The sequence below is a fragment of the Arachis stenosperma genome, chromosome 2 (genome assembly GCF_014773155.1).
Source record: "Arachis stenosperma cultivar V10309 chromosome 2, arast.V10309.gnm1.PFL2, whole genome shotgun sequence".
NCBI classification, from domain to species: Eukaryota; Viridiplantae; Streptophyta; class Magnoliopsida; order Fabales; family Fabaceae; genus Arachis; species Arachis stenosperma.
In genome coordinates, this window is record NC_080378.1 from 119,436,723 (window position 1) to 119,453,482 (window position 16,760).

Here is a 16,760-nt window from a genome sequence, read left to right on the forward strand (position 1 = left end):
CATCATTTAAAAATGTTCATCTTTGTGGCTTTGATTGATAAATATTGGTTGTTTACATTGTAAACTTAGTAAGTCAAGTATTGATTATGTTAGGATTTTTGTTATATTTGAGTGCATATACAGTGAACGGTCCTGTGAACGGTTCTTGTAAACTCAAGCTATGAAAGGAATAAGTGTAAGATTAAATAATAAAAACAGAAAATAAGAAATTAAATGACAATTTTTATTATTTTTGAACTCTTAATCCCAAACAGAAAATAAGAAATTAAATGACAATTTTTATTATTTTTGAACTCTTAATCCCAAAGGATCACCTTCCACTCTGTATTCCTCTTTTCTTGACAACATCTTGTACTATTTCAAATAAGTAAAAATTCTCATTATTGTCCTCAAACCCAACCGAACGAATTCTAATTTTTCAGCCATTATTTTCTCTTTAGCTTTTGCACTCTACTCACTTTCAAGTGAATAGCTAAGTTTTTTATTTTATTGCTTCTTTGATATGGTCTTAATTTTTTTTTAATTTTGCTTCGATATTATCTTTTTACCTGGGTTAATTTGGTAACCTTAAAATTCTAATGGATTGAATTGTTACTTTCTTTATTTCATTCTCTATCATAAAAGCATTACCATGGATGTAAATTTACTTTGATTAGTTATATTAAGTTATAATATTATGAACTGTTTTATTTATTTATTTATTTATTTTATTGTCTACGTCAGATGAGATAATTCTTGTTGTATAATATAATATTTTATACAAAGAGGTAAATTCAGAAGACAACGGGTGGAGTTATAAAGTATTTAATTTAACCGTAAAGTCAAGAAGTCCATTAAAAGTAAAAGAAATTGCGAATGATTCTCCCATAAATGCTATTGAAGTTGACGCATATAATTTTTCTCTCTCCAATCGGATAAAGATTTAGTAATAAGACAGGATTTTGTTCCATTCGGGATATGAATTATTTTGTTTACCAAGATTTTGAATTTTTAAAATTAAAATGGGATAGTAAAAATTTAGATGAAAACAAAATATGAGTCAATGTATTAGACTATATGGCTACTATCGAAGATTTTCATAATGCAAATATGTATATAGGAGAACTTAGATAGAATAATTTTGTCATATATAATGATAGAAGCTATTTGTTGGGGGTCGTGGGAAAATCGTTAGAGGCCGGTATTATAAGACAAAAGGCAATAAAGAAGCGATTTGATCTATATTTTACTGCTCAAGCCATTCAAAAATGTGTTAATCGACCTTCTAAAAGATTGTAATCTTTTTTTGGATACATCGACAGAAGAAAGTCATGTAATTTTTTTCTGTATTTTAATATTTTATTTTTATTTTTTGTTTCATATATATATTTTCATTTTACAGGAAAAAAATTTTAGTATCATCCATATGTATCAAATTATATGAAAAAATTAGAGTGTTTTTTTTCTACATGGAATGTTATGGAGTATTTGCCACAAGATATTCAACTACTATGGAGTATTTGTCAAATATTCAATAGTTATTACAGCAGTTAAATATCTTGTGATAAATATTCCATAGTATTCCATGTAGAAATGAAACACTCTAATTTTTTCATATAATTTGATATATATGGATGATGTTAAAGTGTATCCTTGTAAAATTAAAAAATATATATATAAAACAGCAATTAAACGAAAAAAATAGAAATAAAATATTAAAATACAAAAAGAAATTTACCATGACTTTCTTCTGTTGATGTATTTAAGGAAAGATTTCAATCTTTTAGGAGGTGCACACTTTTGAATGACTTTAACAGAAAAAAAAATCAATCGTTTCTCGTCCCTTATAGTGTCGACTTCTAAACGAAAAAAATAGAAATAAAATATTAAAATACAAAAAGAAATTTACCATGACTTTCTTCTGTTGATGTATTTAAGGAAAGATTTCAATCTTTTAGGAGGTGCACACTTTTGAATGACTTTAACAGAAAAATACAAATCAAATCGTTTCTTCTCGTCCCTTATAGTGTCGACTTCTAATGTTTTTTCCACAACATCCAACAAATGGCTTCTATTATTATATACGGCAAAATTATCTCATCTAAATTCTCCTATATACATATTTGGATTATGAAAATCTTCGATGGCAGTCATATAGTCTAATACATAGACTCCTAATTTGTTTTCATCTAAATTTTTACTATTTTATTTTAATTTTAAAAATTCAAAATCTTCATAAACAAAATAATTCATAACCTGAATAGAACAAAATTCATATTCCGGTACTAAATCTTTATCTGGTTAGAAAGAAAAATGATATGCGTTAATCTCAATAGGATTTATGGAAGAATCGTTCACAATTTCTTTTACTTTTAATGGATCTCTTAACTTTACCGTTAAACTAAATACTTTGTAACTCCACTTATTGTCTTTTGAGTTTACTTTCTTGTATAAAGTATTACTTTGTACGGCAAAACTTATCTCATCTGATGTAGACAACAAAATAAATAAATAAAATAGTTTATAAAATTGTAACTTAATATAACTAATCATGGTATTGCTTTAATGATAGAGAATGAAATAAAAGAAGTAAAAAGATAATATCGAAGCAAAACTAAAAGAAAATTAAGACCGTATCAAAGAAGCAATAAAATAAGAAACTCAGCTATTCACTTGAGAGTGAGTAGAGTTCAAAAACTAAAGAGAAAATAATGTCTGAAAAATTAAAATTCTTTCTATTGGAAAGTGATCAAGAGGTTTGAGGACAATAATGAGAATTTTTACTTGTTTGAAATAGTACAAGAGATTGTCAAGAAAAGAGGACAGCAGAGAGTTCAAAACTAATAAAATTTGTCATTTTATTTCTTATTTTATATTTTTATTATTTAATCCTACCTTTATTCCTACTTAACTAATAGTGTGACAGTTTACTGTGTATGCACTCAAATATAACAAAAACTCCCTTGACTTTTACGATATAAACAGCCAATATTTATGAATCAAAAAGATTGCCACAAATATGAACATTTTTCAAGAATGTCATGTAAATGAAACAACTGCCTCCAAAATCACATCTTGGAATCAAATGAAAATGCCATAAATACTGTGCAATTTCATAAAAGTGACACTATAATGAATGCATAAACTTATCCTAGTATAACTAAAAATTTGTTTTTATTGAGAAAAAAAATCAGAATATTTAATTGAGGGATCGAAGATCTGAATATATTTAAGAAAAGAAAAAGAATAAAAATATAAAACATATTATTAACTACTATAATACAACTCAATTTACAGTCAAATTTATGTTCAAATAATATCAGCCAAATAACAAAATCAGTTTTAAACTAGAGATGAATCAGTATATGCCAAAGTGTCAAAATTAACCTAAACACCATTGTTATATTCCATTTTCCACCTAGCTGTAGATGGACGATGAGGGAGAAAGGCAGTTAAAGCAGTATGGCACGACGAAACTGTGTGGAGTGTAGGGGTGGAAATAGGCCAGGCGGCTTGCTAGGGGTCTGCAGCCTGGCCTGGCTTAGCCTGGCCTGATAGGAAATAGGCCCAAACTCAGGCTATTAAAAAAAAGTCTATATTCTTTAAAAGACCAGACTAGGCTTTTAAAAGACCTGAGCCTGCAAATATATATATATATATATATATATATATATATATATATATATATATATATATATATAGTTTATTATACTAGTAAAAATGCTATTAGAATGATTTGAACTTGGGTCTTTTATCTTATAATAATAACTTTATCCATTCAGCTATTTGTCTCTTTAATTATATATGTGTATTTTGTATCGATATTATTCATAAATTTATTATTTTATATTTTATAATTTTAAAAATTAAATTATATCTTAAATTTAATTATTATTTAAAAAAAAAAACGAGCCTATTGACAGGCTTCAGGCTAGGCCAGATTTAACAACAGGACAGGCTAAGGCCAATATACTCTATTACAAGCCTGGCTTGTTAAGAGGAAAGTCTGGTCTGGCCTGTTTCCACCCCTAGTGGAGTGAGGCGTGACAACAGAGTTTGGAGGCAGCCGATGGTAGTTCGCGGTCTAATCGATTCGACCGGTGGTTTAAACCGATTTTTTAGAATATTGCGGGTGAGTGAAAAAGAACTAGGAGCTAAAGTGGGACTAGTTGATTTTGTTAGGGTAAAAGATTGGGTTGGAGAAATTGAAAAGAAAGGGTATTTTAAAAATTTTATTAAATATTTAATAAAATGAATATTAAATTTAATTATTGGTTATTTTTGTCAAATAATATTTTAATACACAATATTTTAAATAGTAACAGAATTTTTTATTTTAAATAATTAAATATAAAATATAATACAAAATGAGTATTTTTTATTTATTAAAATTAATTATTATGCAAAAAGTTTTATAATATCAAAAAATTATATTAAAATAATATTTTAAACTGTAACATAAAAATATAAAATATTTACAAATAATTAAATTATTATATTCAAAATTTATTAATTAACTATTTTTGTTAAAGATATTATTATATAATATAATTTTTTATCAAAATATAATATATAATACATAAAAATATTAATTTTTTTATTTTTTTCAGTTTTTTTTAAAAAAATAGAATAAATAATATAAATCTAAATATATGTCTATCACATTATATATTTGGAAAATTATCAAGTATTTTCTGACCAAAAACGGAACATGACAAAGTGTCTATCATTATACAAGTGTATTGATATATTTAACCCATTGAAAACATAATTAAACGGCTAAATACAAATTTAATACAAAAATAATATTAGAATAATTTGTGACTAAATAAAAATATTGAGAAAAAAGTATACTTATCTATTTTTTAAATATAATAATTGTACAAATAAACAAAAAGAAAATAGTTTTTGAAGTATATTTCCATATCTGACAAATTTTGTAATCACAATTTAATTGATTTTGGAATATTGATTATTGATTGCTAATTGTTTGAGAGATTTTGTACAGAAAAAAAATATTACAAAAAAGTTTTGGTTATTATGTTTTTCTAATACGCAGAATTTATATCAAATTTAAGAGTGAAATAATATTAAATTCGTTTAAAATTGTTTTGAACTAAAATAAAGTATTTAAAATATTAGAGATCAAGCCTAACTATTAAGACTAAAATAATAATAAAAAAAGATAAAAGAGGAAGGGACTAAAAAAAATTGATACATATAATTTGGATAACAATTTTTAAATAATTATGATTGATGAAATATTTTTTTAATGGGTAATTATTAAATTATTTTTTAATAAATTTTTATGTGTTAAATTATTAAAAATTAAATTAGAAAGGCATATTGTCACTTTTATTTTCTTATTTTTTTACAAATTATGCAAACATATAATAGAAAAATTCATATATGACATTATAAAAAAATTACTACTAATATATATTATTTAAATATATATTTTAGAAACAAAAAAAAAATAAAATTATATGAATAAAATCTAATTTAGATTAAAATCAAATTTGCATTATTAGTCTCATCTGGTTTTTTTTTTATAAAAAGATAAATAATTATTTTTTATTAATAAAATTGTCATATTTTATTTTTAAAATATTTTTTATTTTTATTTATTTATATTAGGGCAAAATTTGCTAATTTTAACATTATATAAACACTGAGAGAGTGATAAGTGATATTTCTATTAAATTATCATAAATAAGATTCTTTTTATGTATTTTGTGATTACTAAAAAAAATTTCTTTCATGCATATAAAAAATGGCTAATCCAACAAAATAGCTTGGCTTTAAAGGTTACTTCTTCGAACAGCTACCTTTCATTGCACATGGAAATATTACATATTTTTTTAAATATTATATAATAATTAATTTTGTTAAAATAATATTATATATACTATTTTGGGTAAATTGTATGTTTACAAAAATTTGAATAAAAAATTGTTATATAATAATATATTTTTAATAAAGTTAACTATTAATAAATATTTTTTATTAAATTATTTTTTAATAATATAGAATAATTTAATTATTTTCAAGTAATATAAAATAATTTAATTTAAAATAATTTAATTATTTTATATTATGTAATTAAAAATAGTATTGTATAATAATTAATTTTAATAAATAAAAATATTTTTATATATATTTATTTTGAAGTAAAAGATTATGCTTGTCATTTTTAAAATATTCTATATTGAAATGTATTTATGTATGTATATACTAATATATTCTATATTTATAAAGTTTATTAATACTCTTCTTTCATAATATCTTTGATTTTCATTTAATAAAATCTAATGGTTCATAAAAAATGGTACATCTAATGCACATAAAATAGTTGAACTGATTTTAGACATACCCTCAGTATAAAACCGTTTTACTCTATACGTGTATCAAATCATATACCGCTACATTAATAAAAATAACTACTTTTTATATTAATTATGAAAATAGTTATTTAAAAAAATAATTGTGATTGTACGATTTTATTATCAGTGCATCAAAATTAAAATTTAATTTTTATTTTATATTAAACTTGAAAAAAATTACTAAAAATATATAATAGAACCTTTATTAATCTGATTGAAACAACATCTTATTAGGGTTCTTACTTCTTTCTTATATTTTGCCAAGATAACATCATGTTTATTATTATGCCTAATTCATGAGTTGCTACACGTGATTTTGTCAAATTAGAAATCATTATCAAGAAGATACAAAACTAAAAAGAAGCCAAAAAATCGACCTATTTTCTTTCGTTATCTTCTACTTGTTTTTTTCTGCACTATAGTTTGGAGTTTTCCTTGAATCGAGAATTTCTTATCATCCACGTCTTCAATAATAATGATATTAAAACCTCTCTCACACTAGCTTAGTAGCTCCTTAACGTTTTCCTTTCTACTTTTTCATATTTTGTCTCTTTTTTTCTAATAGCATCACATCATGTGCCGACAAATTATAAATTAAAATTTTTATCCAATAAATAAATAAAGATAATCAAATCATTTTTCTTAAAAATTAACCTAATGAAACTTTATAAATGATTGTTTTATAATATTCTGCATACATATAATTTAATTAAAGAATCGATTTTTCCTATTAATTATAACATAAGTTATTTTTTGAAAATTATTTTTTAAACTAAATTTTAAAATTTAAATCTTAAGTTTTAAATTATAATCGTAAATCTTAAATTCTAAATCCTTTAAAAGATAAAAATGAAAAGATAATTTTAAAATAAAATTAATTAATATTAACTAATTAAAATTAATTCTCTATTTTTTTAAATAAAGATAATGCACATGCTCATCCTATTTTATTTGTGTCAGTTTAATTTACTTAGAAAAATAAAAAATAATAATAAAAGTTAATTAAATTTTAAATGTTAATATTATGTGGTTAGAAAAAATATTGACTTTCAAAAATTTAGGCTAAAAATTAATTAAAGGTACAAGCATAATTTTATAATATATCCTTGGACATCTACTTCATACATTTTACCTTTTTTGATATTATTGTTCTGTACTTACTTTGAATCTTATACCTTAACATGCAAACGAGGTTCTCATGTGAAGATCATATCCACAAATGAATTTATCCAAAAAAAAAAAAAAAAACAAATATATATAGAAGGAGTTGGTGAAAAAAAGTAAAAGAATATGTGAGAGGTTTCTACAATAATTCTTAGAAGAATTTGTGTAGGGTCTTGTATATCTATATTTAGGGATATAAGAAGCTACATTGAATCATCCTGGGTGTCAGTGCAAGTGCATCAACACATATACCTTTTTTGATCTATGTGCCATTGCTTTTATTTTATTTATTTTTGTTTTGTTTTGTTTTATTTTATTTTTGGAGAGAGTCACCATTATTGAACCTTCGTTATTCTAGACATGTACGTCTCTTATTGTTTGCTTGGCACACCACGCCACTAAAGCACAGAGCCTCTTATATATTGATCTCAAATTCTCAATTCACCTCTTTTTATGGTTCTTCAATACATTTTATCTTTTTGACAACAAAATAAAAATAAAAATAAAAATAAAAGCATTTGATTTCTATTTAGACACTTACACGAAAACTACATTTTGTTCACTTTTGCTTAAGATGTTTAATTTGTGTCTTGTTATTTTTTCAAAAAAGAGTCAATTGTTATTAATTCTTTCATTCACGTATATATTAAGTTATCGATAACATTAGAGAGATAAAAAATTAATTCAAAATTTATTTTATTTAATATTCATTAATTACTGTAATAATTAATAAATATTAAATAAAATAAATTCTAATTGATTTTAATTAATTTTTTTAATTATCAAATATTTCTGTTAAGTTATTAACAAACATATTCAACAATATATCAGAAGTTCATAAATTTAGAACCCTAGCTACATCTTAGGCATGATAGATATATATAAGATGGAAAGCAATGTCTACTTTATTATAACTAAACCCATCCAATAATACTATGTTAATTGAATATATATATATATATATATATATATATATATATATTATATATATATATATATATATATATATAATATATATATATACACACACACACAAGGTAAAAATAAATCAAATAATAGATTACTAAAATGCAAAATAACAAAAAGTTAAAAAAATAGTGTTCAATTTTTAGGAATCAATATGGTCATTATTCATATAAGAGAAAGCACAATATCTTTTTTATTCCCCTCTTTATTATTCGGTTAGGAAAGTGTAATAAAAGTAGCTTTCATTTGTGGGGCTCCTCTTATTAGAGCTGTGTTTGTAGAGTAGGGTGTTCTTTTTGCCAAGATTCTTAATTGTGTATAACTTTTTTTCTTATGAAAAATAAAAAAATTTCTTATGAAAAATAAAAATTTTCTACCAACTCATTATGTAAAATTCTTTTGATTATATTTATTAATACATACCTAGCCTAGCTAGCTAGGTGAGTAAGCAACTCTAAATTATTGAAATAATGAACTAAAGAGGTCCAATCAAATATCTATATATTATTTTTCTTCAAATTAAATATTTTTAAAAAAATATCACTCCTATTTTCCTTTGTCTAGATAGCTATAGGCTCATCTCAATCAATGGTGTTTATGAAGTCCTCAAACCTCAGTTTCTAATAGCCACAGAATTTTCTTCATTTCAATTTGTTGCCTTTTTCCTACTTTGCTGTTCAATTGGGTACTGTCGGCGCCCATTTTTTTTATCATTAAAAAAAATAAAATGAAAAATTAAGAAATTTTAATGCGTGTGGTAAGAGCAATTGAAGTAAGTAGGTCCCAAAAGAGGGTATTTCCTTAATTATATGTTTTATTGTTTATCTTGTTGGCCTTATCAAAACGTTCCACACATACATGTAGATTGTAAGTATATATAGAAAACCTAACTTACATTAAGAAAATTATATGTACACTACCTTAATTAGGTCATTGTCTCTCTCTCCTTTCTTTTTTTTTCTTCTTTTGCATATTGTATTATGTTGTTAATGATTTATATTAAATTAATTGAATATATACTAATATATTGCCTAATCATCATAACCAAAAAACATTGATCTAATTAAGTATTATACTCAAACATCCATTTTAAATCAGGCTACACTAAAATTAATTACTAAAATTAGTTATTAATGTATAAATATATATATAATTTAATTTATTTTTAATATATATTTATATTTTAATATATATTTTTGTGTACACGTAACATAATCGATATTAAATATACTAAAAGTAAAGAAAAAAATTATATATATAAAAAGTTTAATTGGTCGAGAGAAGATAGACATTATTGTTTACATTTGCGTCTAGACTTTGAATTTTCTAGCGGTGAATAGAAGATGGGGTCCTTCATTCCTAGCTAGTGTGAAAGTGAGAATATACTTGTGATGAGGTATGATGTCAATTGTCTTGTTTTCTGTGTGATTCATTTTAGACTAAGATTAAACCTTGTTGACTACTCTTGCTTAATTTACTCACTATATAACAAGAAAAAAAATTGTATTTTATGGTTATTAAAAATATTTATTTTAATAGAATATATTTTAATTTATTATTAATCATTAATTTTTTTAATTTTCTATGATATTTTCAAAAATTAGTTCATTAATGTAATTAAACCTCTATTTAATTAAAAATTTATTATTGACTAATAAATTATTGTATTTATAAGATGAATTCAATCATTAAAATCTTTTAGTATTTTTATTAATGAATAATAATTGTGTCAATAATTATAAAAAAAATATTGTAAGATATTAACAAATATTAGTATGAATTAAAGAAAGTATATACTCATAACTCAATGATAAATTGAAGGTTTATTTTTAGTTGTAGCTGTCAATTAATTAACCTAAGATTGGAGACAGGGCGACAGTAGTTGAAGTGTCAATTATGAAAGCAATGTAAGAGAGGTAAAGATGCAATGTATACATTTTCTTGGACCAATTTCTTTCTTTAATTTGTGAATTGAAATTTGAGAACAAAAAAGAAAAGGGTTAAAATTGAGACTTTCTTGCGTGAGAGTTCAGTTTCCTTTAATTTGTTCCTTTAGAGGGAAAGCGAATTGAGAAAGAAAATAAGGGGAAGTGTTTCCAATGTAAATATTATGTATAATTACATTGTTTATTGAATGAACAGAGAAGATTAATGAAAGTCATCATACTATTTTGTTTTTTACCTATATGTACTAAAATATATAAGATAAAGAGAAAACTTATAATATTCTAAAATCTTTGTTCTCATATATAATAATGGTGTGAATTTTTTATCGGTATCTTTTAACTAAATAAATTAAAGATTAATTTGCTATAAATTTAAACGACTAATAAATTATTATATATATGAAAATAAAATTTAAATTCTTACACATATTTATTTAAATCGAAGAATAAATTGATAATTCTGTTAATAATATAAGTTATATTCTTGTTCTAATTTTGTGAATATACTAAGTTTCTTTTATCTTAATAAAGTGTAACTTTTTTTAATCTTTTTGTGCTTTTCTTTATTAGTTTTAAATGGTGTTTGTTGACAATAATGATCGAATAAGATAAAAATGGGTCTAAACGTGAAACTATAAATTCAGTCGAGTTAGGCCAAACTCAATATAATAATAATAATCAGAATACAAAAATTAATTAAAAATATATATATATTTTCAATATTCAAGTAAAATTAAGAAAATGTTCATATTTCAATTATATTTTTTTTCTCATTTTTCTATTCTACCTTGCTTTCTACTCTCTGACATACTTGTTAAATAAAGAGAGTTTGCTTCATGAAAATGAAATTTTCTTTTCCTTTTTTCTTTTTTAATTAAAAAGTTGTGATTTATTGATCCTTTACTCTGTTCCATTATTAAATGGTTGGTGCTGCCAAGTATAATCTTGAACTCCATTAACAAAAAAGAGACACACAAAGTTGGTGTAATTTGTTTTTAATACATGGGGCCTAGCTATAATATGCACCCAAACGTGTCACTAATAATAAGGCACTTAAATCAGTGACAAACTTTCATAAATAGTTTTTTCGTTTGATTAAGTTATTATCAGCATTCGAATTTTATTCTTAAATTTCGAAATTCAAATGTAAAATTATTATCAAAATATCGAAATAATTACTCTTTTAATAAATTACATCTCATGTTAATTACTATTATTTTTCTAAATTTAAAGTAAAGGTCAACCTTAATATATGAATATAAAAGGTTACTTTAATAGTTTAATTACATAATAATATTAGCAAAAATAATAAATTAGTTTTTACACACTACAACTGGAGTAATTATCTATAAATAAATAAATTTTAGTAGACAACAATGTAAACTATTTTAAAATATAGCATCAATAAATTAAAATTAAAATTAAACTCTTACAAACTGAATCTTGTTTCTAATTTATGAACGATGTTGATTCAACTTTATTTAAGATGATATTTTCTTGGCCCTTTATATGTCTCTTTAATTAGCGAAAAGTAAAGCACACCTTTTTTGACTTAGAAAGCAATAACCTCAATGAAAATCAAGCCATCATTGAAATTAATGCACGAGCGTTAGTGGGATGTTAAGTTTGGTGAGTGGTGACAAATAGCTAGCTCTATTAACATATAAATATAAATAAATTAAAGTATTATACATTATATTACTCTATACACTTTACTCTTACTACGTATTGGTATTACTAGTAGTGGCAAAATGAAAATCTCACCAAACCGATGAAAAGGAATAATATGTTTGTTACTATATAGCACTCTTCCTTGTATAAGTCTTTTTTAAGTTTTAATTTTGATATATTCAATGTAGTATTAAAAATATAAAAAAATAATAAATTTTATAATATTTTTTAAATGTGTGATGACTTTAACAAAAAAGAATAATTTGAAAACAATATAATCATATAGTGTAATTTTATCACCTTTAATGTTTAAAAATGATTTGAAAAAATTAAAGTAATTAAAATTTCGATTTAACTTTTAAATTTTTTTTATATTATGATTTTAAATGAGTAAATCAATTTTATAAAATTTATATTAAATCTGATAATTTTACAATTTAAATTTTTTTTAATTTTATGTTTTATATAATTTATTTTTTCAATTTTACGAAAAATTTTAATTTTTTCTACCTTACAAAAACATTTATTTATTTTGTTTGAGACGTAAACTATTCGCACATAATCCATATGGTAGTAGTAATAGTAGTTTTCATCTTCTTTTACTTTTAGTTAGGTAAACCTGTGGTGGCAGTCACCAAACTCTTATTTTGCATGATCTACCTCCTCCAAAAATGACGAATGCATATTTTTAATAACGAGTTTGATAATTAAGTAGACAATGATTTTTGTGAACAATGTGAATAATAAATTTTAAAATTTGTCTAATAAAATAAAAATACATTACATTCTTAAATTATTTACTTAAATATTAATATTAAAATTAAAATAATTATTCGCATACCTAATAAATTGAACATCTAATATATCTATTATTCATATTGTTTAGTATTTTCATTGTTTATATATACTTGTTTCTTTTAATAATAAATGAAGAGTGTGTGTATATATATAATCTCTAATAATTCATCAGTATTTTCCAATTAGTACTACTAATAATCTACTAGCTAGTGTGTGTGTGTACATAAAACTATAAATCCTATCTATATATCTAGCAAAGTATAGCCTCCACCATTCATATTCAATAACATACATACCAACACAAACCATATACCATGATCTTATCATATCTTTAATAATAAAAAATAAATACAAGAAATTCATTCCCACTTTATAAATATAAATAAATGAAAACCCAAAGACGCCCCACCCCCAATTCTTCAAAATTAAAACCATCAACCACACCACTCTCTTTGCTTCTTCTTCTTCCAAATATCTTCCGAAGTAACAACCTCGATGTCGGTGAAGGAGTGCGATCACCACAGGAAGAGGAGGCAAGTAATAATAAGGAGAATATGCGGTGGAATCTTAATATTCGTGTTCTTGGTGTTGCTAGTAATATTAATAATATGGGCAGTACTAAGACCGACGAAACCGACCTTCATACTCCAAGACATAACGGTTTATGCCTTCAACGCCACCGTCGCCAACTTCTTAACCTCCAATTTTCAGGTCACCTTGACTTCTCGCAATCCTAACGACCACATCGGCGTCTACTACGACCACCTCGCCGCCTATATTAGTTACCGGAATCAGCAAGTTACTTACCGGACCGCCATCCCCCCCACCTATCAGGTAACTAATACTTTCCGTTTTGGGTTATGGAAGACTTTATAACTTTAAGTTAATGCTTAAGAGTCGTTAAATAATTTGACTAATTTAACTAAATTTTTATCTAAGTGAAGTCGTACTCACCTAAATTTTCATCTCTTTATAATAGTAAATTGAAAAAAATATATACAAATTTTACACCATTATTTAATTATATAGATATTTTTAAATTATAAATTTATTGTTAGTTAATTTTTTTTGCTAATAAATAATAATATCTAAAAAGTAAATTATATATTATTTTAAGTTAGTTGAAATTTTAAATTAAGAAGAATTTTAAATATTTTATTATGAGTTTAATTTTGATACATTCACATTTTATACCATCATACAATTATATTTGTTTTATTGGAGTAACGTTAGATATACATGCAAAATTATTTTATACGAAAAATACATTAAAATTAAATTCTTTTTATTGTTGAGATATTTTTAATATTTTGTAATTAATTTTTTCGGCGGCGTTGTATGTATTTTCGATATAAAAGTATTTTATACTGATATATTGATATGAAAAAAAGTAGCTATTTTTTATGTGTAATAATATTAAGTGGTCCTTCAAACCCAAAAAGTTTTTATTAATTTTTGAATGACAGTTATTTTTCATTTTGTAACTATCATTTAATTAAATTTCTTACATTATGAATAAAAGAAAAATAAACTCATATAATTAATTAACTTTAATTTTTAATCTTCCTATTAAATAAACTCTTAATTTTATTTTCAAGTAAATAATAATTATATGTTAAAACCAAACAGGGACATAAAGAAGTCAACGTATGGTCACCGTTTGTTTACGGAACGAATATTCCGATTGCTCCGTTCAACTTTCAGAGTCTCAGTCAAGAAGAAAATGATGTCATCCTTGTCACCCTCAGAGTTGACGGCAAGGTCCGTTGGAAGGTCGGCGTGTTCGTCTCCGGCCACTACCACATCCATGTCCGTTGCCCCGCGTACATTAATTTCGGTTCGCAGGGCAACGGCGTTAGAATTGGCCAGAACGGCGCCATGAAATACATGATGATTCAACGTTGTGCCGTTAGCGTTTAAACCTTTAATTTAATCCAATTTTTAATTAGTAAATTTTTTGTTAATGTGGTACGTACATTTTTATTTTAATGTATTTTTCTACCTTTGTATGGTTGTATTTAATGTGTCACTTTTGTGTATGAATTGTTAGGTATAAATCGAACTGTACATTTTGCTATAGGAAGGTGAAATAGCTATATGAAATAGCAAAATTACCAAGTTGTAATAAATAATAATTTAATTACATGCAATATATAATAATAATGAGCTACAATGGAAATAACTTTTTTGATACATTATTGTTTATTTAAGTGTTTTATATTATTAGCTTAATCATGTAGAAAATTAAAAAATATATATATATAATTACATAGCAATTTTATTTATTTTTGGTTAATTAATTTGGATAACAAATGAGTGTGAGATGGAGCACTCGGAGTCTTTTTCTTTCGTTTTCTCAGTAATTCTCAATTTCTCACATTTTATTCTTGTTTATTTGGCTTATTATTTTTTGGTTTTTCTGTTATTTTGTTTATATTGGTATATACATGTGTATATTCACATGTTTATATTCCTCTTGGTATGTTTTATTTTATCCACACTTTATAGCAAGGACCACTTTTGTTATCTTCTTTGAATTTTCTTCCTTTATAGATCCATGTAGCTGCTATACATGTTCCATTTGAATACTTGATGTACATGCTAACCCTAATGTTATAAAAATGGCACTTTGTAGGGATGTTCCACATTTATAAATACATAGTAGAAAAGGTAGTTGTATCATGTTATTATCAACATATATAATGAAATGAAAAACAATTTTTAAAGTAATAACTAACCACTCAAATTAATTTTCACTAAATTTTAGGTTAGTGTATATTTTAGATTTTAATATTTTTTATTATTTTAAAAGTCTAAAAGAATTATTTCATCAGACATAGATTAGTCTTTTATCGTTTTTCAATAAAATTTTTAATATGTGTTGGATAAATAAATTAGTAAAAAATCTTATCACAAAATAGTTAAATCTGAAAAAATTATCATATAAGATAAATTAATATCTTTTGTGAAATAATCAATTTGTCTCAAATATTTTTAAAATAATACAAAATTATTAAAAACTAAAGTGTCTCATCTAATTTTTTTTAAAACCTAATATGGATGTATTTTTTGAATTTTCTTAATCATTACTAATTTTATTCTAGTTGATACAATTTAAGCCAAGTTAGCCCATTAGGGTTAGATAGATCTATTATTATTAATAATAAATTAGGATTAATTAGTTATATATCAATTAGAATAATTAGAAATTATTTTTATTGAATAATCGTTGGATAAAAAAATTTAGAAAATTTATATATTTTATTAAGATTTATAAAAAGTTGCATCAAATACATTATTATTGAAGCCTCTAGAAACTAGCACAAGTAGTTAATTTCTATCTGTATAAGAATGGATATGAATTATTGAAGGAAGTTGTGGGCTTCTTTTGAAATAACATATAGTGTTATGTTGATCCACATGGCATATAGTGGTGGTAGTCCTTTTCAAAATAGGCTCACCTACTTTGCCAATTAATAATAATTAATAAATTGAAAATATTGGTGGAAATAAAGAAATAATTAATAAATTGCTTTCGTAGCATTATGTGTGTACATGAATGGTCCTTATCTTTATCTCCTATTCTCTAATCAAAATCAAAATTATGTCTATTATGATATGATGATGACCCAATTCATCAGCACATAGTTATTAGGATCATGTGGCTTTGCTTGGCAGTGTTGAGCACCGTCATGATTTGGCAAAAGTAAACAGAACCTTCTTTAATTCATTTTTTTCTACACACACACTCAAATTCAATGATATTACTAATTAGGGTGAGCAAATTCTTCTTCAATGAATAAAATTTTCAAAAATTAATTTAAAATATAATAAAATTTGGAGAATTTTACAA

The 16,760-nt window shown here is 23.8% G+C and overlaps 1 protein-coding gene across 1 annotated transcript; it reads left to right on the plus strand.

Annotated features, from left to right (window-relative positions):
- The first annotated feature begins 13,190 nt into the window (after positions 1-13,190).
- LOC130962112 (NDR1/HIN1-like protein 1) lies at positions 13,191-15,100 on the plus strand. The gene is made up of 2 exons (XM_057888204.1): positions 13,191-13,741; positions 14,537-15,100. Exons 1-2 carry the CDS (start codon positions 13,403-13,405, stop codon positions 14,825-14,827), a joined length of 630 nt encoding a protein of 209 aa, XP_057744187.1. The 5' UTR covers positions 13,191-13,402; the 3' UTR covers positions 14,828-15,100.
- Positions 15,101-16,760: the final 1,660 nt, after the last annotated feature.

What these genes read in the sequence shown, in the direction of transcription:
- LOC130962112 (XM_057888204.1), top strand. Translation starts at nt 13,403, where the DNA reads ATGTCGGTGAAGGAGTGCGATCACCACAGGAAGAGGAGGCAAGTAATA. An exon ending in CCATCCCCCCCACCTATCAG is followed by an intron (nt 13,742 to 14,536) that starts GTAACTAATACT and finishes AAAACCAAACAG; the next exon opens with GGACATAAAGAAGTCAACGT.